Below are 24,673 nucleotides of genomic sequence, written 5' to 3' on the forward strand. Positions count from 1 at the left end.
TTTTTTTTTTAATAATATTAAAGAGTCATTAACAATTTTGTCAAATCTATTACTCCTCATTTCTAAACTGTGTTATTGTTCATAAGCATAAGGTGACATGTTCACTGGAGTTCGACCTTTATTTAGACCAAGATGATGTGAAAAATGTGTCATTAGAGGTCTATCTATTTTAACTTAAGCCATCCATGATATGACTGTCATTAAATCTTTATCAGCAATTGTTTATTTCATTATATGCTATTATTCTCTAATCAGATATACCTTAATTCTTTGAATCTAATAGATAATTATTCGTCTGCCATTATCTTCAAGAAAAGATTTCTTCTGAACTCAGAAATATATATATATATATATATATTTTTTTTTTCTGTATTATGTGTCAGATTATTCTTTTTATTCAACATCTCATGTATTGAACTGCTATGCCTTCTTCTTCTTCTTCATTTTTTTGGAATCAGTGTGGGGATGGGTCATAAAAGCACCAGCCCCGGGTGCTGTTTTTTTGGTAGCAAGTAAAAAAATTGTTGTTATAGAGGGATCATGTGCTAAGAATTTAATTCCACTGGAATTTTGTCAAAATGTCAGCTAAAGTTTCTATATTCAGCTATCTTAGCGAAGTCTTTTTAAATTCTTATTAATTTCTGTCATTATTTGCTTCAAGGTGAGAAGCCAATATGGGCCATGAAAGGAACAAAAATTAGGTTAAGTCAAAGGTAATGGGAATCTGTAGCTTCACAATATCTTGAAAGTATGGATTGCATCACCGAATGCATAATGCCATATGATACTAGATGATATTAATAACATAGAAGCATTAACCTTGTTCATAATGTCAAACGAGACTGTGAGGCTAGATTGATTTAGTGGTGTCCTCAGGAAGTGGGTTCTCATGAATTATTGTGCTTATAAACCCCAGCCATTAGTTAGAAAAATTAAAATGGGAGATGGCTGTGAGTGATACTTTGAGAGTCAAGTATACTTTCAAGATCCTTTATTTATTTATTTATTTTTATAAAAAAAGAGTATACTTTCTAGTTTCTAGTTTGAAATTATGCTTATATCTCTCCGTGGTCGACCACCTTTCTTTTACTAAGCAAAAAATAAATAGAAAGTTGAAAAAGTAGAGCAAAAGTGATTGTCAGTATTAAAAGTTCAGGTTATTAATTCAATTTTGTCTTTTTAGGTACAATTAGAACTTTATTCATTTTATTTTTTAAATTTAATAAACTCTTCCTAACAAGTAACAAGTGTTAAATAAGGTAATGGATCAACAAAATTGTCAAAGAAAAAAAAAAAGAATCTCATGAAAGTATTCGTTTGGGAATTGCTTATTTCCTATAACTTATTTGTATGATGTGAGATAAAAAGCTAAAAACTAGCTTGTTTCAAATAGCTAGAAGTTAGATTATTTGAAGTAAAAAAGAAACAAATAGTAATGTGGAATCCCATAAATGATAGATAATTTAAGCAAAATGCCAACTTATAATTGGTTTCTAAGTCCACACTGTACTCATTATATCATCTATATGGTGCATATTTGGTTCATCTTTTCGAACACAATTGTGTTTCTTATTATTACTATTATTATTTTATCTTTTTGTGTTTCGTCCGAGGAACGGAAATGATCAGACTGAGGAAAAGCTTGTATAAGCTAAGCTTGAGGAGATGAGTAAGGTCCGAGGAACCCTCCTGTCCTAGGATGAAAGCAAGAATAGGGTAGTTAGTCTCTTATGAAGGCCTAGGAAAGGAAAAAGGGACCATGGAGGGAATAAGGGACATGGCAGGAGATTTCTTAAAAGATATACTCCTCACCTCCGCATTGAATGTTTCATGCCAACCATATCAGCTGTATTAATGTGAAAATGATATTTAAACAGTGACTTTACAGCTGGCAGCCCTTTATACTACCTTCAGTAGAGCTGTAATAGGACAAGTACTCTGAGGAATGCTTAGAGGGAATGCTTAGAGATGTATAGATGGAGAAGGGGACTTTTGGGAAAGAAAAAAGAACTAGGAATTAAACAATGTATTACCATTAACATTCATATATAAGAAATCAATCTTCGGACTTACCCGAGGAGAGTGTTTTTCTCAATCATCACTTGTATTTCGTTTTTCTATAACTCTCGTCCGATTGGCTATACACCAGGATTTAATCTGAGATTGCAATTGTAGCGTTTTCTCACTCTCTTTCATGAAACTCTATTGTATGGGCTTAGTTTATAAGACAAGGCACTACTGTTTTTAGTGGGCTTTGGCCCTTATTCTGAGTCCTTACAGTAAGCATTTGAAATGGTGCGTTTTGGGTATAATTTAATTTCGTAGTTCAAAATTTTGATAATTCAAAATTTCAGATACACATGGGTATTGCATTATTCCGAATGGCTGATTATTTAACTAATTTATTTATCTAACAAAAAAAAAAAAAAAAACACTCCGAGTGGTGGATGACTTGATGTGAGAACATAAAGCCCACGCACGGATCAGGTCATGTGAAATAGAATAGTAGACAATTTCCATGCCTCCACCTAGTCCTCGGACAGGCTAACAAGGAGCACAAATTTATCACTGTGTTTTCCCATTTCCTTAGCTCCTTTCCTTCCTCCAAATCTCTGATCTTAAAATTTGCCCAGATTTCAATAACTCCAACCTTTTCTCTCTCCACTCTCAAATCCTGACAACAACAATTTCTTCTTCATATCCCTCTCAAACTAGGTAAACTTTCTCTCTCTCTAATAATTTCAACCACAAAGTATGGCCTTTTTGCCAAATAGCATAATTTTAAGAAAAAAAAAAAAAGGAGAAACGCATCTTGGCAAACTTATTTAATTATGTAGAACTTTTTTGGAACTTGAGTTTGTCAAACTCAAGTTCTAAGTGAAATTATGCTATTTGGCAAAATTCACCTACAAATTATAGTTTAACTTTCTTTTTTCTTTAATTTTATGAGCTTTTATGTTTAAACTTATTAATTGTAACACTACCTCATTTCTGATTTGTTTCCTATTTTTTGGGTGGTTTGTTAGGCCGTTGATGATTTATATATTTGGCTACGAATGTAATAATGCTAACATGTTAGTGATAGTTTAACTTAGATATGTAGACTAGTATGTCAATCAAGTACTCACTACTCATATGATAAAAAAAATGTGGATTCTCAAAGTAAATAAATAAATAAAAAGTTGACAAAAAATTGTAGTAACGTAGAATTGAGCGTTGTAGTAAAGAGCCTTGTAGCTCAACTTGTTGGTACCTCTAAAGTTTTTAACGGAACCATATAGGGTTCAAGTCTCACCTCCCCATTGTAACTATCGAATTATCAAAAAAAAAAAAATGATAATTGTATTTATAGTGAGAATATATAGGGGAACTTATCAAGGAATTAAAAAATAAAAAATAAAAAAAGAACACGATGAGGAACCCAATTTGAGGGGTGGAACCTCTTGCTAGTTGCTAGCTAAGACCATATAGTATGGTAAGTTGGCAGGGCATTAAAATGTACGAGTGCAAGATAATGTACCTATTGTGATGGGATTATTCAGCATTTGCAATACTTTATGGAGTTTCTTTTCTTTCCCTTGATCGTATTTCCATATTTATGTTATAGCTGCATGTTACAATTATCGAAGTTTGCAAGTTTCTTAAGCATTGTAATTAAAATTCTCTTTTTCAAACATATGTTTCTGTGTGTTAGTCTTTGTGCTTTGTGAGAATTCACGGGCAAAACAGAGAATCTTACTGAATTTCTTACTTTCAAAGACAATGGTTTCGAGGAAGAGATGCATGTTGGGAAAATTGCGTGCTTGTTGATGCAACCAGACGGAAGGTTAGGATGAAGTTTCACTTGGCTCAAATAAGAACAGAGATAAAGTCCCCTGTACTGAAACATAAAGGTCAAGAAAATAGCTCTTCCATGGATATTTAGTGGATAGAAAAGGGTCATCAAATAGCCCATGACCCATGGGCTGGCCCAGTAGCCCGCTAGCCCATCAGGCTAATGGGCAGCCTAGCCCGGTAATGTTGAAGCCCATGGGCAGCCCAGTAGCCCAATGGGACAGGCTATGGGTTGGTTTCTTTATCCATGGGCGCCCGGTGGGCCGGCCCGTTAGCTCAGCCCAGTAGCCCGACCCGTTAGCCTGACTCATTGCCCAAAATTTATAACAAAATAATTTGGGGGTTGGGTGGCTGAAGGATTGAACTTTAGACATTATAAAAACTTTAAGACCACACACTTAACCACACACTTAACCACTAAATACTTGGAATGATTGTGATACAATATGCATAATAAATATATATTTTGGTATTAGTCTAGTAGTTTTGATTTTTAAAACAAAGTTACTAAGATGACTGTTGCCCTATCTCTGTGCCTCTGGAAAGAAAGTCATTCTTTCCTTTGATAAATTCCAATTCTTTCCTTACAAGTTTTTTTGTTTGGTTAAAAGACGATTTTATAAAACTCAAAGCATTACATCAAGATCAGTACAGACTCTGTTAAAGAAAACACCATTACAATCATCTTCCAAAGCCTTACTAAGTCCACAGGCGAACTAGCAAACAACATGTATTCTTGTTCTTGGTCAGCCCCTATTCTAGCCATCAGATCCGAACAACGATTAGCCTCACGGTAACAATGTTTCAGCTGAACTTGTTGAAATCCAGTCATAAGCTGCCTACAATCGTCCAAAATGGGAGATATAATCTGATTTACATAAGCAGAATTTTTAATGACATCCACAATCACTTTGGCATCTATCTCAACAATAAGGTAAGAGATATTCAAACTACTACACAACAAAAGACCATCCCTTAGCCCCCTAATTCAGCAGCAAAACTATTAGTTGCTCCTACATGCCTAGTGAATCCGGCAACCCAACTCCCATTTTGGGCTTTCCTTACAAGTTACAATTATAGAAGAAATTCCTTAAAAAAAAAAAAAAACTTACTGTTGGTTGGAAGAAATTCTTTCCTTAATGAGTTGATATTTGATTCTTCATATATTTCCTTTAAGAATTGATATTTTATTCTTCAAATATTTCCTTTAAGAGTTGATATTTAATTCAATGTACTTATTTATTCTTATCAATAAAAGTTAATTAATCTTATTTTAGTACCTTTTTAAGAGGTATGTCTTAGTATTTTTTTTTAATAGAATCTTTTTAGTAGATTTAATTATTCAATTTGATAGTTTGTAATAATATATAATTATAATTTTTTTGGTTAAATTTTTATAACCCCATTGAAGACCTGTTAAAAATGCTCATGGGTAGCCCATTAAACCCACCTCACTAGCCCAGCCCGCTAAAGCCCAAATGGGCATTGCCCATGGGTAGGGCCATGGGCTATGGTTTTTCCATCCAGCCCCGGCCCGACCCAGCCCATTGACTAGTCAACAGCCCGTTAAGCCCAGCCCGTTAGACCCATGGGCCAAGTAAAAACGGGTCGGGTTGGCCCGGCCCAGCCCATTGACGAGGCCCCTGTCCATCTTTATTATTTCCACGCCCTTCATCGAGTGGACAGCCTACAGTAGATGATGCTAAAAAGGCAAAAACAGGATGATGCTGATAAAAGAATTGCTGTTTTTTCTTCAACAATTCTTTCCACAATGCCCCTATTTTTTATTTAAAGAGTTTCAACTTTACGACGTCCGTTTCTGATGATATCATCAGACCAAGACGTCAATCAGTTTTTGGTGCAGACGAGAATTGAACCTCAGATCTCTTATTCAACTATCAGAGACGTTACTAGTTAAGCTAACTGGAACCTACATATAATGCCCCCAGTTAGGAAACAAAGTAATGTAATTTATTTCTTATATTGCATCTAGGACTAAAACATTGTAAATTATTGTTACATCAAATTGTAGTAAATTGACACACATATCAAATATCAATACAATAGAAGTACTTTTTACTATTAAAAAAAAAAAAGTTTTCCTATTTTTCCTTGTACTTAAATAAGTGGCGACTTCACATGAAATCTTTGTTTTAGGGGCAAATATATTTTTACAGTGAACTTGATATTTTGAGCATCATGATCACACCCGTTTGTGCAGGTTAGGCTCAATTTGAGAAAAATTGGCTGGCCAGGTTGCAATTACTCACAATATGTACGTACTTTTACCCAATTTTTATGACGTGTCAAGATTTAAAGACCTTAATCATTGACGGTAATAGATATGATAAGTACAATTTTAATTTTTTTATGAATCAATGATTATGATTTTTTTTCCCTGTTTATGAATCAATGATGTAGAGCCCGAGCTCTTAGTTTAATTTGATCATCACAACTAATTTGTAATGAATGGAAAGTAAAATAATTCACTAGGAGATCTGAATAGAAGAACAAATTGAATAATGTGGGTTTGTTATTCATAAAATATGTAGCTCTATTCTTGTCCAGGATACATGCATCCAAAGGCAAACATAAATTCTTTAAACTCTTTTACTCTAATATTTTCACATGCCCACTTTAAGTGTGTGTGGAGGCTCTATTTATACCCAAGGGCTTTCTTCTTAATAGAGGGCAGTCACAATAAGAGTCAGAAGTTACTTGTTTTATCAAATATCTCTTCCCCCATTTTGATGACGAAAATGAATTTTTGGAATGTAAAATACTATTTATGCTGGTCATTTAGTAATAAATGCGGTTTGTGTCAGGTGGAAACACCTAATTAATGCAGAAATGATTGTTATTTGATTTAGGAGTCACCTTCCCAAGTTCCTTGAACATCTTTCATGAGTTTGGGTTTGCTACCTTCCCAGAACTCCTCGATTGACGTTGTCTGAGGGTATTGGTGTCAATCAGAGGACGTGGGGTTACTTCCTTGGCTGGGCCCTTGGTCCATTTACCAGGTCTAGGACCTTTCTCCCAGTGGATATGGATTTGACCTATTCTCTCGAATCACCTTACCTCTCAATGGGCTCCTAGTCCATGGCTCGTGGAGTCCAACTAGAAGACCACCCCCTACAAATGACTATGGATTATAATATTCATAATGGACCACAATATTTGAGGATTTTGCAAAATACTAGAACGTCCACCTTAATATTATAGAATATGGTTTTAGAGTGTTTTCGGGTGGGGGGATTGTTGTTAAATTTTTGAATTTGACCTTGGCCCTTGGGAGTTGAAAGTTGGCACTTTTTTGATAAACATTGAAAGTTGGTACTTGGAAGCGAGAAACTATGCTTAGGCATAACAATTGGCAATCATGCTCGAGGTGAGTTATGGGTAAATAGTTTAGTTTAACATGTGATGTGTTTACTAGTTTTCTCTAAAAAAAAAAAAAAAAAAAGTGTTTATTAGTCAATTTAGTGTCAGTTTGGGAATAACTTATTTAGTTTTTTATTAAATTATTTTTTTGAAAGTTTGCTAAAGTATACTTATATGGTTATATCATGAAGAAAGTGAGAAGAAAAAGATAAAAAATGAAAATTTTAAAAGCTCGACATAAAAGTTAAAAATTAATACTAAAATCCGATGCCCAACAGAGTTGAATTTGATGGGGTAACCTAAGTGGAAAAAAAAAACTTATATTATCTTTTGGGTTGTGTTAACGGGCACCGTAAGGTGTCCGTTAACAACAACTTTTGACTTTTTTTAGTACAATTTTTTGTCTTTTTCTGCAGTTTATGTCATTTTTTTTCAGTGTAAGATAAACTTTGTAGAGAGAAAAAAATATTAAAATAACCAAAAACACTAATTTTATGTCATTTTCTTTTATTTTTTTAATTTTTTTATTAAATAGAACCTATTTTAATACAACCTTAACAAGCACCGGTGCTTGTTAACGTTTACCTTATCTTTTTTTTTTTTCCTTTTTTTAAGGAACAAAAACATGTCGGTCTAGAAGCCCAATTCATCACTGCGCCAAGGGCCCAATAAAGCGCACCTCCGTCTTTTTGAGTTATCCATCAAAACAAAACCCAACAAAGCTAAAACCCTAAACGTTCTCTGCTCTCCCATTGAGAAAGATTGCGGCCACTGAAATCTCTAGCTTCCAGGTACTCTCGCTCTCTCTCTCTCGCTATCTAATAGTATTCGGAGAATTTGGATCGTATATATGTGTCTGTAAAGTGATTGTTTTTTGTTTTGCTGCGTATTTTTATAGAACCGTTGGTTTGAAACGATTTATTGATTGCTGATATACGTGTTGGTTGCAAAATTGGATCGAATATGTTAGTGTTTTGGTTTAAATTTGGATCTGGGTTTGCTTGGTTAGTGTGGATTCGATGTAAAAATTAAAAATTTGTGAAAATTTTTTTTGGGGTTGGAGAGTGGGGATAGATTTGTGTGGTGGCGAGTGAGGAACTGTTTGATTTGGCATGTTGAGGGTATTTGGTTTTGTTCTGGTGAAAGATCGGGGCTGACCCGGAATTGGGTTAATTGGTAATTTGGATGGTATTGTTGTGTTGGATGTGAATTGTATGAGAGAGTGTAGGAAATACGTTGATGGTTTCGGTTGAAAGTTGTGATTTTTGAAAGAGGAAAAGACACCGATTTGGCCGAAAAATTTGGTGTGTGCGTGCATGTGTGTAGTTTTTAAACTTTGAAGAAGAAAAAAGACAACTATGTATGAAAAATTCTGATGCTTCAGGTTGAAATTTGTAATTTTTGAAGAAGAAAAAGGAATTGGATTTAGGTATGTAATGTGGTGTGTGTGCGTGTGAGGATATATGTAAAATTCTGATGCTTAAGTTATTATTTAAAAAATAAAAATAAAAACTGTATGCATGCTTTAGGTCAATTTTTATTTTTTATTATATTTTATTTGAAAAGAAAGAGCCATTCACCCATCCCTTTTGCTATGAAACACGCACACACATACACACATATGCATACACAAATGTATAGGTTAGAAAAAAGAAAAATATACTTATGCTGGCATCATGAGTCATGAGTGACTCTTTGGTTGGTACGGAAGGACGTTTAGACTAAGTGCAAGCTTTTAGCTTTTGGTGATTTCTTATTACAATTGTAGAAATGATGAAAATCTTCACTCTTTTTTTTGGAGCTTTGATATTTAGTTTATGATGTGATACAGTGCTTCTATGCACTTGCCTTTGAGTTTGGGTCTGCTGGTAGATAAATAAATTTAGATTTTGCTTTCCTTTTTATCTTTTTTTTGGCTCCCAAAAACTTGATTTATATTCATCTTTCTTTCAGGTGATTGCTGATTTGATATTGTGATGATATGACGACTTTTGCCAAACCAGAGAATGCTTTAAAGCGAGCTGAAGGTGACTTGAAATCTTTTACCTCTTTTTTTAAGTGTTGATATCATTTTTTTTTTCTTTCAAAAATGGATGCCATCATGATGTGCAAGCGTTGCATGTATCTGCCTGGAACTTGGATTGAGTAAAAATTTATCTTCATCTTTCTTTGCATTACTCTCTTTAACAAGTTGAGTTTAACATTCAACCCAAAATAAATCCCCTTAGCTGGTTTCAGCTTAAGATGTCTGAAAAGTAATGTTGAATGCTGACCGTGTGTCAGTAATATTTTTTTTGGTGGTGGGTGTGAGGAGGGTGTGAAATTTATGTTGTTAAACACTGGGTTGATCAATTTCAAATGCTATATTGCTGATGTATGTTATACAAATGGGAAAGATATCATGTAAAGTAGGAGAATGCATATTGGCTTTATGCTTTCAGCATTTTTATCACATGTATTGTTGTCAATACTTTAAAAAAATACTGTCATACACTCATACTTATGTTGCTTCTGTCTTGATCCTGTGTGAGATATTTGGACTGACTTTTGTTATCCATGGATGCAGAGCTGATAAATGTTGGGCAGAAACAAAATGCCTTGCAAGCCCTTCATGACCTTATAACATCAAGGAGGTATCGAGCATGGCAAAAGACACTTGAAAGGATTATGTTTAAATATGTAGAGCTCTGTGTTGACATGCGGAGGGGTAGGTTTGCCAAGGATGGTCTGATTCAATACCGCATTGTGTGTCAGCAAGTCAATGTTAATTCTTTGGAGGAGGTGATAAAACACTTCATGCATCTGTCCACTGAGAAAGCTGAGCAGGCTCGTAGTCAGGCTGAAGCCCTAGAAGAAGCTCTAGATGTAGATGACCTAGAAGCAGATAAAAGGCCAGAAGATTTGATGCTAAGTTATGTCAGTGGAGAGAAGGGAAAGGATAGGTCTGATCGCGAACTTGTTACCCCTTGGTTCAAGTTTTTGTGGGAGACCTATAGAACAGTGCTTGAAATCTTACGTAACAACTCAAAGTTGGAAGCACTTTACGCGGTAGTTCCTGCCTCAAACAGAATTTCTCTTAAAGCTTTATTTCACTCATATAAATATTCATGTGTGAATTTTGGCATGGTATTATCATTGAATTTAATAATTCAATAATATGATAGATGTCCTTTAGAATTATGTTAATTGTTGGGATTCTATAGCATTTTACTTCTGGCATAGAAGATTTGAGTTTCTTGTAGTTTATCCATGGGTACTGTCTTAATGACTGAGCAAGAGGGAGTAGTCTAGACTCTAGTAGGTCCCACCTCAAACAGAATTTCTTTTGGCATGGTATTGTCAATGAATTTAAGAAATTCAATAGTGTGATAGATTTTATTTAGATTTGTGATAATGTTTTTTTTTGGGGGGGGGGATTCTTTAGCATTTATATATGGTTTAGAAGATTTTTGTTTCTTGTAGTTTATCCATGGGCAACTTTGGGGGTGTTTGGTAGTGTATTTTGAACAACAATTTTCAGTGTTTAAACAATATTGCACGTATTTTTACACACTTTTTCACCAACACGTATTTCCAAAAAATACAAACAATATTACTAGAACAACATTACCAAATGGGCCCTTTGTCTGAATGACTAATCAAGAAGGAGTAGTCTAGATGTATTTGAAACCCTGTTCTTGTGGGAATTTGCCAAAGTAACACTGCAGACGGTAGTATATTATTTTAGAATTTGTTCCCCTTATTTCTCTCTTTTCTTTCTTTGAACACTGCCAGACAATAATATATTATGTTATGGTTAAATTTTAAATAATTTGAGGGTTTCTTTGCTTCCCATTGATAAATTTATTCAGATATATTTTGGACTTTCATTTGTGCTATTGCACAATAAATCAATATTTTTTATTTTTTAAAACTTTTCTTCTTGTTGCATCTTTCTCTTGGAAACAATTTATACATTTCTTTTCAAAAACACTTGCTTTAACTTGATCTGGCATGCCTGGGCTTTTTACCTAGGCTCCATGAGGCCTCTGCCCCAAAGTGCACCTATGAGCATTTAGGTCTTTATTTTGCCAGACTCTACTAGATTTCTCAGGCATGATATTTTTGTTTGTAATTTGTTGGCAGATGAAAAGTATTGGGTGAAAAAAAATGTGATGTTGACTTTCTGTTCCTCTCAATATATTTTATTCTTATACCAGGTCTTCTCTCATATTCTCATTGGACGGTGGGTTGTCCATCACCAAACTACTGCCATATTTATTACTATGAATGAGCATTACATACATTCATTGTTGAGTGTGTGGTTTTATGGTTTGTGTCATGAACATTACATGCCATATAGATGTTAAAAAAATACACGTCTTATCAATGGAAAAAGAGATGTTATCTTAGAGTTTTCAAATGTGGTCTGTAGATGACAGCACACCGGGCTTTCCAGTTTTGCAAGCAATACAAACGGACAACAGAGTTTCGTAGGTTGTGTGAAATTATCAGGAATCATCTATCTAATCTTAACAAATACAGAGACCAAAGGGACCGACCTGACCTGTCTGCACCTGAGAGCTTGCAGCTGTATCTTGATACAAGATTTGAACAGCTAAAGATTGCTACTGAACTTGAACTGTGGCAGGTATCTGTTATTTTTCTGTTTGTATTTCTGTATTTTTAGAGGGGAGACAATAATTCATGCACAAAATTGTCAATTTGTATTTGTGATGGGCACATCTTATCTCTCTCACAATATTGTCATTTTGTTTGCTGCAGGAAGCTTTTCGTTCTGTGGAAGATATTCATGGATTGATGTGCATGGTTAAGAAAACCCCCAAGTCATCTTTGATGGTGGTTTATTATGCCAAGCTAACAGAAATTTTCTGGATCTCATCTAGCCATCTATATCATGCTTATGCGTGGTTGAAGCTTTTTACCCTTCAGAAAAGCTTCAATAAGAATTTAAGTCAGAAGGATTTGCAATTGATAGCATCATCTGTTGTATTGGCTGCACTCTCAGTGCCGCCCTATACTCACAGACGCGGTTCATCCCATTTGGAACTTCAAAATGAGAAGGAACGCAACTTGAGGATGGCTAATCTTATAGGATTCAATCTTGATCCTAAAGTTGATGGTGGAGAAGTGGTAATCTGATTTGTTCCATTGAATTTGCTTTCATTTGATATCTATTATCAACATTTTCTCATCCTGACAATGTACTCTTTGCAGCTATCACGGTCAAACATTCTCTCAGAACTGGTAAGCTCGAAATAATTGCTTTACTGAGGTGTAGTTTTGTTTGGTGTTATTTATTGTTTCTCTAGATTATGGTCTTCTTTTGCATGTTCAAAATGCTTAATTGTCCAAGACCTTTGATTTCTTTAGTTTATGGAATCAGCTTCTTTAGTTATGTAATTTATTAGGTGATAGATTTGTATTTTCTAAATTGCCAGCCGAACATGTAGATTATCTTTTTATTCCATATTCTACTCACCTATATCCTGATTATTTTTTTGTGCTATCATCTCCTCAGCCAATCATTATAAATTCCTTGATATTTTAATTTTCTTTTAGAGAAAAAACAATGTCTATATATGTTGTCATTAATGTTTGAAGAATAGGTATTGATAAGTTATTTTTCATGGTTACAATCATAAGTATCTAGACAGATCTGTCACTATTGACATAGGAAATTTTGGAATATCTGGTTTGAGTTATTGAAATGCATCTGTCGTGCATGTGTTGGTACGTTTTATAAGATATCTTGGATGAATATTCTGTACATGATGGTTTGCTTTCAATATTTCTGATTTTGCTGATGATTTCAGGTGTTGAAAGGTGTATTGAGCTGTGCTACTCAGGAAGTAAAAGATCTTTATCATCTACTGGAGCATGAGTTTCTCCCTTTGGATCTTGCATCAAAGATACAGCCCTTGTTGGTTAAAATTTCAAAGCTTGGGGGTAAGCTTTCTTCAGCTTCCTCTGTTCATGAAGTTCAACTGTCTCAATATGTTCCTGCCCTGGAAAAGCTTGCTACCTTGAGGTTGCTTCAGCAGGTGCACTCTTGTGTTTAGTGTCTTGTTGTTTTTATGTGCATTGTACCCAACCTTGTGCTCAGAATTTTAGTTTTCCTTTTACTAATTTTTCTCTGTTTTTTCTCCAGGTGTCTCGGGTGTATCAAACACTGAAAATTGAGAGTTTATCTCAGATGATCCCCTTTTTTGATTTTCCCGTTGTTGAGAAGATCTCTGTAGATGCTGTTAAACATAATTTCATAGCTATGAAAGTTGACCATATTAAGGGTGTTGTATTGTTTGGTAATTTGGTAAGTTAACACTTAACAACCAAACTCTGTCTCTGCTAATTTCTTTTCCTGACAACAATATACATTTGCTAATTAACTATATATATATCATTAGAACTTAGAAATATATTTTGGAAAACTCAGATTTTGACTGACCCAAGTATTAGAATCTGATTCTGATGAAATATCTTTTAATATTGTTACTTGGGATATTCATTGAGGAGTTTAAAACAGGTGATAGAATTCTTTCAGCTAAACAGTTCTCTAATCAGCTTGTTTCTTAAGTTTCTGCCATTTGGTTGGGTTTTAATAAACATATTTTAATGCTAATATTGGTAATTGGCACGTGAAATAATTATTTTAGCGTTACCAAGCTCCATCTGATTTGCTTTTTGGGTGATATTTCTTTCATTCTTGCTGACAAAGGTAGTGTAATAGTTCTGGTTAGAATTTGATTGATCTCATTGGATTTAATCTTGCAGGGCCTTGAATCTGATGGCTTCCAGGATCACTTGACAGTCTTTGCTGGTTCATTAGATAAAGCAAGGACCATGATTTATCCACCTGTAAAGAAGGCATCAAAGCTAGGAGAAATGTTGCCTGGTTTGGCGGATCTTGTGGATAAGGAACACAAGAGACTTCTTGCTCGAAAATCAATCATTGAGAAAAGGAAGGAAGAGCAAGAACTTCTACTTTTGGAAATGGTACATCAAAACTGCTATCTGAGATGGTGTGCTTAATTTGAATCATTTTTCCAAATCTGAAAATGAGTTAAATTTTTGTTAAATTTTGTGTGCTTCCAAGGAACGAAATGCAGAGTTGAAAAGGAGAAAGCAACAGCAGATTGCTGAAGAGGAAGAGAAGAAGAGGCTTGCATCTGAGGTTGAAAAGAGGAAGAATCAAATGATCCTTGAGGAAATTAGAGACAAGGAGCTTGAGCAAGCAAAAGCTCTACTTGAGGATGTTGGAAAGCAGCGCAAGAAGAAGATAAAGAAGTCGTTTTTAGACGGAGTGAGTTAAAATTTGGTCTCATGTTATCTGTATGTGGCTGGTATGAGCATATGTTAATGATTGTATGTGTACACAGGAAAATGTTACAAAGCAAGCTATAATGGAGATGGCCCTGAGTGAACAGCTGAGGGAGAGACAGGAAACAGAGAAGAAATTACTAAAACTAGCTAAAACCATGGATCATTTAGAAAGAGCAAAAAGAGAAGAGGCAGCTCCCTTGATTGAAGCTGCATTTCAGCAGCGTTTGGTGGAAGAGAAGGTGCTTCATGAACGTGAGCAGCAGGTACTTTAATTCTCTCTCTCTCTCTCTCTCTCTCTCTCTCTCTCTCTCTCTATATATATATATATATATATATATATATGGGATGGGAATAAAAAATTTCCTCTCCCAAACCCCACAGAAGGGGAGCCTTGTGCATTGTATATAACTTTTATATGTACGAATGTACACATATATGCTTGCACACAGTAGTAGCCTTTATCTCAATAATTTAGTCATTCCTCCACTTCCCAGTCCTTTTGCCCTTGCTGCTTGTAGATATGTACTGTATATGAAGAAGCTGTCTTTTCATTTGTTGTGATATTTTATGTTCCAGGTTGCAATATAAAAGATTGTTGTCCAATATACTCACTTTAATTCTTTGTGCTGCTTTGCAGCTAGAGGTTGAACTTAGCAGGCAGCACCATGATGGGGACCTCAAGGAGAAGAATAGGTTGGCAAGGATGTTGGAGAATAAGGTCAGTTGAGTTTTAACTGATCTGTCTAGTCCTGATATCGGTGGAAATATGCTTTTAGTCTGCTTGCGTGCATGTTCATATCTGGCCTTTGTGTTGGCATGCCATCTTTCTGATAATGTTTTTCAGCATGAGTGACTTTGACGCTCAGTAAAATTCAATATTTATCCTTTCTTGCACAGACAATATTCCAGGAAAAGGTGGTGCAACGTCGGCAATCAGAGTTTGACCGACTTAGGGAGGACAGAGACAGGCAAATCCAGCAAATGCTTCAGGCCCGTCGGCAGGAGAGGGATGCTATTAGAAAGAAAATATTTTATGTGCGGACTGAGGAGGAAAAACAGAGAAAGCTGCAGGAAGAGGAGGAAGCTCGCAAGCGGGAAGGTAGTTTTTTATACAAAATAATATATATGTTGATGAAAACTTTCTGAGAAGAATTTAAAACTTCTTATGGGAGTGATTTTGCTTCAGAGAAGTCTTAACAGTTACTTTTCATTAATTCAATTGCTGCATTCCCTAATTATTTTCAGGAAATGCTTCCCCTTCGAAAATCCTGAGATTTTCCAAGTAAATACTGTGTTAGATTATTTGGCGCCGAATGATTCTCTAATACTCGAACTGTTAATAGGATTCTCACACTGTCTAGGTTTTTTTTTCCTGTGTTTTGAATGTATTTTTAACTGGCATCATCAAACATGCACAGAGGCTGAGAGGCAAAGGAAGATAGAAGAGGAACGCAGGGCAAAATTGGACGAGATTGCTGAGAAGCAAAGGCAAAGAGAGCGGGAATTAGAGGAAAAAGAAAGGCAGAGGAGAGAAGCTCTCTTGGGTAGATCAACTGACGGGCCTTCTAGGCCTTCTGAGCCTGTTGGCTCCCACCCATCTGAGCCAGTAGCTACAGCTCCCGCTGCTGCTGCTGCTGCAGCTGCAACTGGTGCTGGTGCTCCACCATCTGCTGGAAAATATGTGCCTAGGTTCCGGAGACCTGAAGTCTCTGCGCAGGCTCCTCCTCCAGAACCAGATCGATGGGGCAGCAGCCGGCCGGACGATCGCACGTCCCAACCTGGTGATAGGTGGCGGAGTGATGACCGCAGGCCCTCTTTTGGTGCTGGTGGTGGCTCAAAGTCCACTTGGTCCTCATCTAGAGTCCCTCCACGTGGCGGTGGATCAGCACGCTGATCATAGAGGATCTTATTTGATTTGCATGAACAAAGGTCAATTTTGATTCCATCAACACATGGACGGTTTATTGCAAGCCAGAGAAAATAATCCTTGTGCTCTATTTTTAGCACCTCCAGACCTGGTTGAGTTGTTTCATCTCTTTGTTTTTTCAATGTAGTTATCTTTCCCTCGCTGTTTTCATGTCAAGGCAACCTACTGAAATATTTATTGTAATCTTGAAGCTTCAGACTTGATAGAGTTATCTATTTTAATTATTATTTTCATCCTTATTTCCTTCTCTTTCTTATTGGGTTCATATATCTCTGTATTATTTCATTTTATGTGCCATTGGAAAGAGTGAACTTCTTGTCAGCCATTTCTTGTAATTTTATGAATATATATGGGGGGAGGGAGATTTGAATCTTGGTTCTCCTCATAAAGGAAGGAGACTAGATAATCAAGTGCTTTTTACTCCCAGCATTAATCTGCTACATGCTTGAACCTTGCGCTATATAATTCAACCTCTAAATCACATAATCCTAATCAATAAGCAAGTTAATAGCACAAATCATAGATCCTTGAGGATCATTGTTCCCTCACAATGAGTGGCGATGATAAACTTCTAATTAATGATTCTTCCATCTCTATGCACAAAAAAAACATTTTTCTTTCCACTTGAGGATCATTTTGTTTCCAACTAGTAAAAAAAAAAATGGAAAGAAAGAGAGATGGTTCTATTTCTATTGATGGTCCATTTCGCCTATAGGCTGCTATACGATGGGAGCTGAGCTTTTTTCGTTTTCCCAAAGCCTCCATTATTGGATGATGTAAAGTTGTAAACCCGTCATATGTCAATTGCCTGGTGCTCTTCAACTTATTGTGAATCAATATTGGGTTGTTAATGCATACGTAAAGGATGCAAAAAATGTGGAAAACCAAAATGTCTTTCTTACGTGACTTCTTTCGAATTATTTGACTACAATGTCCACGGAAAATATGTCAGTAAGTACAAATGTACTAGAAAAATTAGAAACAATTCAAGTACTTGAAAAGACCAGTTATATTAAAGTAGTTTTTTTTTTTTTTTTTTTTTTTTTTTTTTTTTTAAAGGTATATACTATAGTTTTGTTGGATAAACAAGATTCGATTTTATTTGTCCCACTCTTTTGGGTTGGGAGAGCATATTTTCATTAATTTATTGGGCTTAAGAAATTATGCTGAGCAAAAATATAACTGTACTTATAAAAAAGAAAAAAGAATAAAGCCTAAAGAGTAAAGAGTTATAAGTTCAATAAGCTAACTTTTAACCCTTTTAAAAAAAATAAAGTTGTTCCTAGTATTTTATCACACATTTAGCATTAAACACAGTAAAATATTATATTTTTTATCTCATATTTAACAAATAAGCATATAAGTTTAATAAACTAACTTTTAGTCTTTTTTTATATATTAAATAAAGTTGTTTTTAGCATTTTGTCCTATACCGTTTATCTCATATTTAACAAATAAGCTACTGGGATACTAAAATAGCCTTCTAACTAAAGATAAGATTTTAAGAAATGCCTGCAATCTATATTGATATCGTACTTGGCCCAATTTTAATTGAAAATTGGGTCCATATAAGAGGCCTATAAATGGTCCAAATTTCACTAGAGCCCTGGCTGATTCTTAAAACTTAAAAGTTAAAAACTCAAAATCCGGGTAAGAACAAACCCATACCCAATACAAAACGGGCCATCCATGACCCGAAACTCTCCACCCAAAACCCTCCTTCAACCCTTCGCTCTTTTTGCACTGCCACTGAGCTAAGTTCTTTGCTGACAAAATGAGTTCACTGGCTGTTCGATTCTCAAAGCTTCTCAGACCCTCTAATTCTACCACACCCACTTCTTCTCTTGGTTCTCTCTCTCTCTCTCTCTCTCTCTCTCTCATACATTTTATATACATGTTTGTTTGTATGTTACATATATATGAAATGGGTAGCTTTTGTTTTGATCATTTAGGTGATATAGACTTGATTATGATACTTTTTGTGTAAATGGCTGTCTTTTGTTTTACATTGAAAGCACCATTTTACGTGAAAATTTCAACTCAAACACACACAATACATGTATGTAGAAGTGGATGACTTTGTTTGTTAATTAAATGATAAAAAGTTGAAATTCGTGTACTTTTCTTCATGGGGGTTTTTTGGGTTTAGCTCAAATTTCTTTTTTAAGTTAAGTCTTTTGTAGTGTTGGACATAATCATCATGTTGGTACTTAGAGGACTTTTATCAAGTACTTGATACGCACAAAAAAAAAAAAGATTGAGGTTTTCTTTTAAATTTTGGTAATGAGCTGAAATTTGAGAATTATTGGAAATGAGTGTGTTGGGTTGACATTGTATGATGTTTATGTCTTATGGCTTTAGTTGTTAGCATACAAGGATGCTCGAAGTCCTGGTATTCGACTATGTCATTTGATGGTGATAATGATGGTGGAAAGAAGGATGAACTGGAAGAAGATTTTGATGACTTGCTTGGTGACAAGACAGAGTTACAACCCCAAGGTGTAGATCCTAGAAGGGGTTGGGGCTTCCGCGGCGTGCACAAGGTATTTGATATTAATTTTCAGTGAAGAAATAGAAATGGTTTATCTAGAAATTGAATGGTCTATTGCATTTTACTTAACCTTTGAGAGTGTAAAATAAACGCCTTGTGTTGGCAACTGTTGAAAATATGATTTGTGGACACTAAGGATGGTAGGAGATAATTATTGGGTTGCCATGGGGCAATCAAAATACTGTTTCATTTGTGTGTGTGTGTGTGTGTATACATATTTGCCATTGTGTTCATGATTTGTGACAAAGACACCTGTTTTCTGTGATTGGACCACTCTTAGATCTGATCTGTACAAAAGTGATACATAAAGCATGAAAAATAATTCCATTTTTATGGGTCATAGGAATATGTCCTTATCCCTTTTGCTGGTTGCTAAGAAAATTGTGGAAAAGATGAGCTTTGAATATTGTGAAATTTCCTTCACTTTAGAAGTTAGAACCTTAGCAAAGAGAATTATGCTAAATCAAGCCTAAGAATTTTTTTTTTTTTGGCCATTTGAGTTGTTAGGACACCAAAACCACATAAGACATGATATTTGATATTTACTCTTTTTTACCTCATGTTTGAAAATGGGTTAGGCATTCTGCTCACATGTGTTCTATCCAGTGGATAATTTGACCCACTATTTAGTGTTTGTATACAGGCAATTATATGTGGAAAAGTTGGGCAAGCCCCTGTGCAGAAGATCTTGAGAAATGGTCGAATGGTTACTATCTTTACGGTTGGGACAGGGGGCATGTTTGACCAAAGAATTGTAGGAACAAAAGACTTGCCTAAACCAGCGCAGTGGCATCGAATTGCTGTGCATAATGAACCACTTGGGGCTTATGCGGTACAACAACTTGTTAAAAAGTATGCACCCATTCTTTTGAGAAAAACTGAATTCATCATTTAATGTGTCTATCTAATGCTTGGATCTTTAATGCAGCTCTTCAGTTTATGTTGAGGGGGATATCGAGACTAGAGTTTACAATGATAGCATCAATGGTGAGGTTAAAAACATCCCAGAGATATGTATTCGTCGTGATGGTATGTAAATCTGTATGCATTTGTTTTCTTCTATTGATTCTATTTCTTGGTAATTTAACTCAGCCCACTGGATACAAACCTGTGAACTCTACCCCACCGTCTCATACCTAATGGGGGCAGAAGTGCCATTTGGGCTAAAGCCCATTGGCTTCTCTGTTATTCCTTTATAAGAGATAAATTTTGATTGTTCTCAGTTGTCTATGGTCTAATTTGATGTCTCTGGTGCCCCTTTCATATATGATATACCCATTCGTTCATTATCTTATCAGGAGGAAAAAAAAGCGTGTATACGTCCATTATGCTTATGTTTATCTAACTGTTATTCTCACCAAAGAAACTAAGGAATTTACTTTTGAGTATTGTGGATCTTTGAAGTGTGTTGATACTAAACATGTTTGACAATTGCATATTGAAGGACAAAAAATTGAATTTCAGTTTCCCACACGGGTATCAAGTGTTGATGCAGCAATACCAAAATGGTTAATACAACATAATTGTGGAAACAACCTTAGGTTTCAATGTTAAATTAAGTCTAAAAGGCAAACACATGAACACACACACACACACACACACAAAAGAAAAGAAAAGAAAAGGAAGACAAAGTTTAAGAGTGTCCTTGGGTTGTAGATGGAACTCATTCATTTATTCTCTTTGATATTAGAAAGTAACATGGAAGTACCTATCATGTGGTTTTACCCTACAGGGAAGATTCGCCTTATAAAGACCGGAGAAAGTCTCAGCAGTATATCCTTGGACGATCTTCGTAAGTTTTCTTGTTTTCCCTAATGTTCACTTTGTGAAATGCTCCTCTAGTACTGTGAAACTTACTCAATTATGATATTTATATTGGGAAATAAATATTCTGCAGAAGACTTTATTAGTTTTTATTCCATTATTGTTGTGGCATAACTTCCTGTTTATATATATAATCAATGTGTCCATCTGTTACCGACAGGAGAAGGGTTGCTTTAGTTTAGAGCCAATATGCATGTTCTGGAAACGACATTCTTGGAAAAGCGAGCAGTTGAAACCTCTAACTTCTGTAAGAAGCATTCTGTAACCAGGGTCTCTGACCTGGTTTTTAAGCTGGTCCCTTTTTTTCCTGACTATTTAATGAACGCTTTGTTTAAGATAATAGAAACCTCAAGAGCTTGAAAGAACATTGGATTTCTGGCTGAGATTACCAGTTTGACCCCCGTTTTACACCTCTATGTAATGCTTTGATTCTCTGTAAATTATACCTTATCCTATTTCCTTACACAGTTCTGCATTTTTATGTGTAATGCCTTAAATTGTGTGATGGTTTGTTGCGTTGAACTTGTGTTGAGTCCTAGGAGTACTAATTTGACTTTCTTTTTTGATACAAGGTAGACGTGGCTTGAGTCATGGCAAATAAAGTATAGAGCTAACATGGTAAAACCGTGTGGTTCAGGGACACTAAGCTCAACGTGGCCCCTGATGAGGAAGTCTAGGATTAAGTAAGGGGGATTGTGATACCTAGACTCTGGATTTTTTGTATTTTGTAACTTTGATCCTTTGTGTTCAGCATCGTGAACTCAAAGCTCTTTTCTTTCTAATTAATAAAAGCGCAGTACTTACCTATAATTTAAAAAAAAAAAAAAAAAAAAAATTCTAGACTCTGTGGATTGGGTTGGGTTGTATGAGTGTGTGTTGCACAAGTGTGTATAGAGTCACACATTGGACATGTACTAGATTAATTTGAGCTAAAAAAAGATCATTAGGACCCCCTAAGTTGACTAGTCCTAGGGTATAGGCTATAGTGTAGATGAGGTTAACGCTTTCTTCGGGTCATAACAATAAGCTTTTTGGTTAGTTTAATGTGGAATCAACCTTTTTTTAGTATAATATAGTTGAGATGTATGCAGTTTGGATTGAATAAGAATGAAAAAAAAAAAAAAAAATCATTTGATCCTTTAGTCTATTATATGAGATATTTTTAATCCTTCAGCATTTTCTTTTTCCTTTTGTCTCTCTCTCTTGGCGAAGTCTTAAATCTTAATGCAAGTTCTAATACTTAATGGCCAATTATTGGATGGATTTTCTTGGTACAAGAGAGGAAGAAATGGAAATTCTTGAAAAATGGCACGCATATATATATATATATATATATATATTTTTTTTTTTGAGTAAACACTAATACTTATTAGAACACACATGAAAATAGTAACATTAGTGTTTTAAACCGAGTTTATAATACATTACTAACTAGACTATAAAAGGGCATAACCTTTGTAGTTATAGACTGGGGTAATAAACAGCGGATACTAGACATACACAACCAATATGGGATAAATATCCCTAATTTTTTTTGAGTAAACAGTAATACTTATTATAACACACACGAAAATAGTAACATTAGTGTTTTAAACCGGGTTTATAATACATACATACATACATATATATATATATATGCATATATAACTGAAGCGTATCATTTATTGTGGTTGTGCTTATATTGTACCATCTCATCCGTCATGTCATTAGTCATATAATTACTATTTTTCTTATTGATTTTTCATTCCTAAATTTTGTTGACAATATTAAATATATAAATAGACTAAATTTACACATTCATCTTAAACAGTTTTAACTTTACATATTCATCTACTTTAATTTAGATATTTATAAGTAAAAAATAAAATCAATGAATAATCTAAAGCCAAAAACAATGTCTATATGTATCTATCTATACTATATATAAAATAGAAGCTTTACAATAAATTTATAAATCTATTTTTATACCACGTCACTAGCATCCTTTTTTTTTTTTTTTTTGGTAATTTTTACTTTATTTAACTTTTCATCTTTTTCAACTATTATCTTCTTAGTTCAATCTTTCATCTCCTCCAATCATTGTCTTTTTAAAATTTTCATTTGATTCTTTTATAAATTTTTAAATTTTCTCCATCTTCTTAAATTCTAGCGTTTCTAAATTTTCTCAATCATTGTCTTTTTAATTTTTAACCATTCATCTACTTCAACCATTCCTCTTCCATCTTAGTGTTCTTATAAATTTCCTTTTACTTCATTTCCACCTCTCTCCCCTATTCCTTCCAAGTTGTTCATGGCAACGAAGGTCAATACTCTCTCTCTCTCTCCAATTTTGTTTATCTTTTGGTGGATTCTTTTATTGTTTCAACCATTTTTTCCCCGTTAATGGTGTTTTTTCTTATTATTGATTTAATTTTCACAACACATTTGTTTCTCACTTCTCTTCTTTCTCTTTTTGAAAAATTTGTATTGACTTTTATGCATATTTATGTATTTAGGTATTCAAATTCCCGATCACAAGTTCGTGTTCTTTATCCCATTGGTTTGATTTGATTTGGGTTAAAAATTAATTATTTTGCAAGTTAGAATTTGATTTTTTTTAGTAATCCACTTAAATGTTACACTATGAGAATTTACTAAATTTTGTTTATTTTTTAATCCTTTTGGGTGACCAAATTTGTAGTGTTTGTAAAGAAAGTACTCTTAATAGTGTTAGCCAAACAAAAATAATTGGATGAGTGATGTATTTGAGCTTTTGCAATTGTATTTTCATTATTATTATTATATAAGGATGCATATAAAAACTTAAATAGGAGATTTTGCTAATAATTGTTTATTTGAAATCTTTTTGGGTGGACAATTTTGCAGAGAACATAATCTCAATAGATTATCAACAACAAATTGTTTTCCTAATTGGTCAAATTAATCATTGTGAAGCGACAATTGATATAACATTTTGTTTGCTTGCAAAACATCTTTGTACAGGTATATTTTGATTTGGTATATATTTATGAATGTATTGAGACAAGTACTGTATTCAAGAAGAAAGATCATGATCCTACTTTGTATACTTCAAAAGAGATAAAGATAAGTTGAAATTTTTTTAATGGTGAGAAAAATCTATTTTTATCATTCATTTCTAACTATTATTATTGAAAAAACTTAAATCCCCATTTGTATTCTATCACTAGCAAATTCGCTCATAATACGAGAAGATGAAAATTTTAATATAAAAAGAAAAGTAAATAATATATATTATTTTTTATTTATAAAATTCATTGTTTTAAAAAAGAAAGCAATATGACATTTTTTATTTTAGAAAAAAAAAAAATTATTGCCCTTTGCTAGCTTGGTAAAGGGTTATATATAACATTTCTTAATTAATAGTTTACTACATCTAAAATTAAATTCTCTTATGAGAAAAATGTTTTATTATAGATTACTAATCCTAATATATAATTTTACTAATATTTTAGAAAATAAATTATATATTACAATTTAAGTCATTTTCCCCTTCTCCTATTTTTCAAGAACAATGAGCTCTAACTCAAATGCCTTGTCCTCCCCCTTGTAAGAGTAAGGTAAAAGGTAAGGTCGTGAGTTCAATATCGGTGCATTTGTAACAATTAAACAACAAAAAAAAAGTTAGAAAATAGGAAGAAGTTTATCCGAAACCTTTTTAGAATTTACAAAATTTATTGCAAAATGTAGTAAGATGAACATAATATACTTTGCTGTAAGATATATTGAGATTTATCTTTTCAAATTGTAGGTATGCAGTACTGGAAACAAAATAAACAAGAGATTTCACTGCATGCAGGGTGATAGATATGATT

At 34.2% G+C, this 24,673-nt stretch overlaps 2 protein-coding genes across 2 annotated transcripts; both read left to right on the forward strand.

Moving 5' to 3' along the window:
- Positions 1–7,898: 7,898 nt before the first annotated feature.
- LOC115979852 (eukaryotic translation initiation factor 3 subunit A-like) lies at positions 7,899–16,709 on the forward strand. The gene is made up of 14 exons (XM_031101919.1): positions 7,899–8,006; positions 9,169–9,242; positions 9,782–10,263; positions 11,630–11,845; positions 11,980–12,348; positions 12,433–12,462; positions 13,032–13,259; positions 13,367–13,528; positions 13,990–14,211; positions 14,312–14,518; positions 14,595–14,801; positions 15,176–15,256; positions 15,436–15,637; positions 15,957–16,709. The coding sequence occupies exons 2-14, from the start codon at positions 9,197–9,199 to the stop codon at positions 16,430–16,432; spliced, it is 2,928 nt and encodes a 975-aa protein (XP_030957779.1). The 5' UTR covers positions 7,899–8,006; positions 9,169–9,196; the 3' UTR covers positions 16,433–16,709.
- Positions 16,710–18,087: 1,378 nt separating this feature from the next.
- Positions 18,088–21,303, forward strand: LOC115982009 (single-stranded DNA-binding protein, mitochondrial-like). Its single transcript, XM_031104479.1, has 6 exons — positions 18,088–18,312; positions 18,827–19,008; positions 19,660–19,868; positions 19,945–20,045; positions 20,749–20,808; positions 21,001–21,303. Exons 1-6 carry the CDS (start codon positions 18,240–18,242, stop codon positions 21,015–21,017), a joined length of 642 nt encoding a protein of 213 aa, XP_030960339.1. The 5' UTR covers positions 18,088–18,239; the 3' UTR covers positions 21,018–21,303.
- The last annotated feature ends 3,370 nt before the right edge of the window (positions 21,304–24,673 follow it).

This window comes from Quercus lobata, chromosome 3 (genome assembly GCF_001633185.2).
Source record: "Quercus lobata isolate SW786 chromosome 3, ValleyOak3.0 Primary Assembly, whole genome shotgun sequence".
Classification (NCBI taxonomy): Eukaryota; Viridiplantae; Streptophyta; class Magnoliopsida; order Fagales; family Fagaceae; genus Quercus; species Quercus lobata.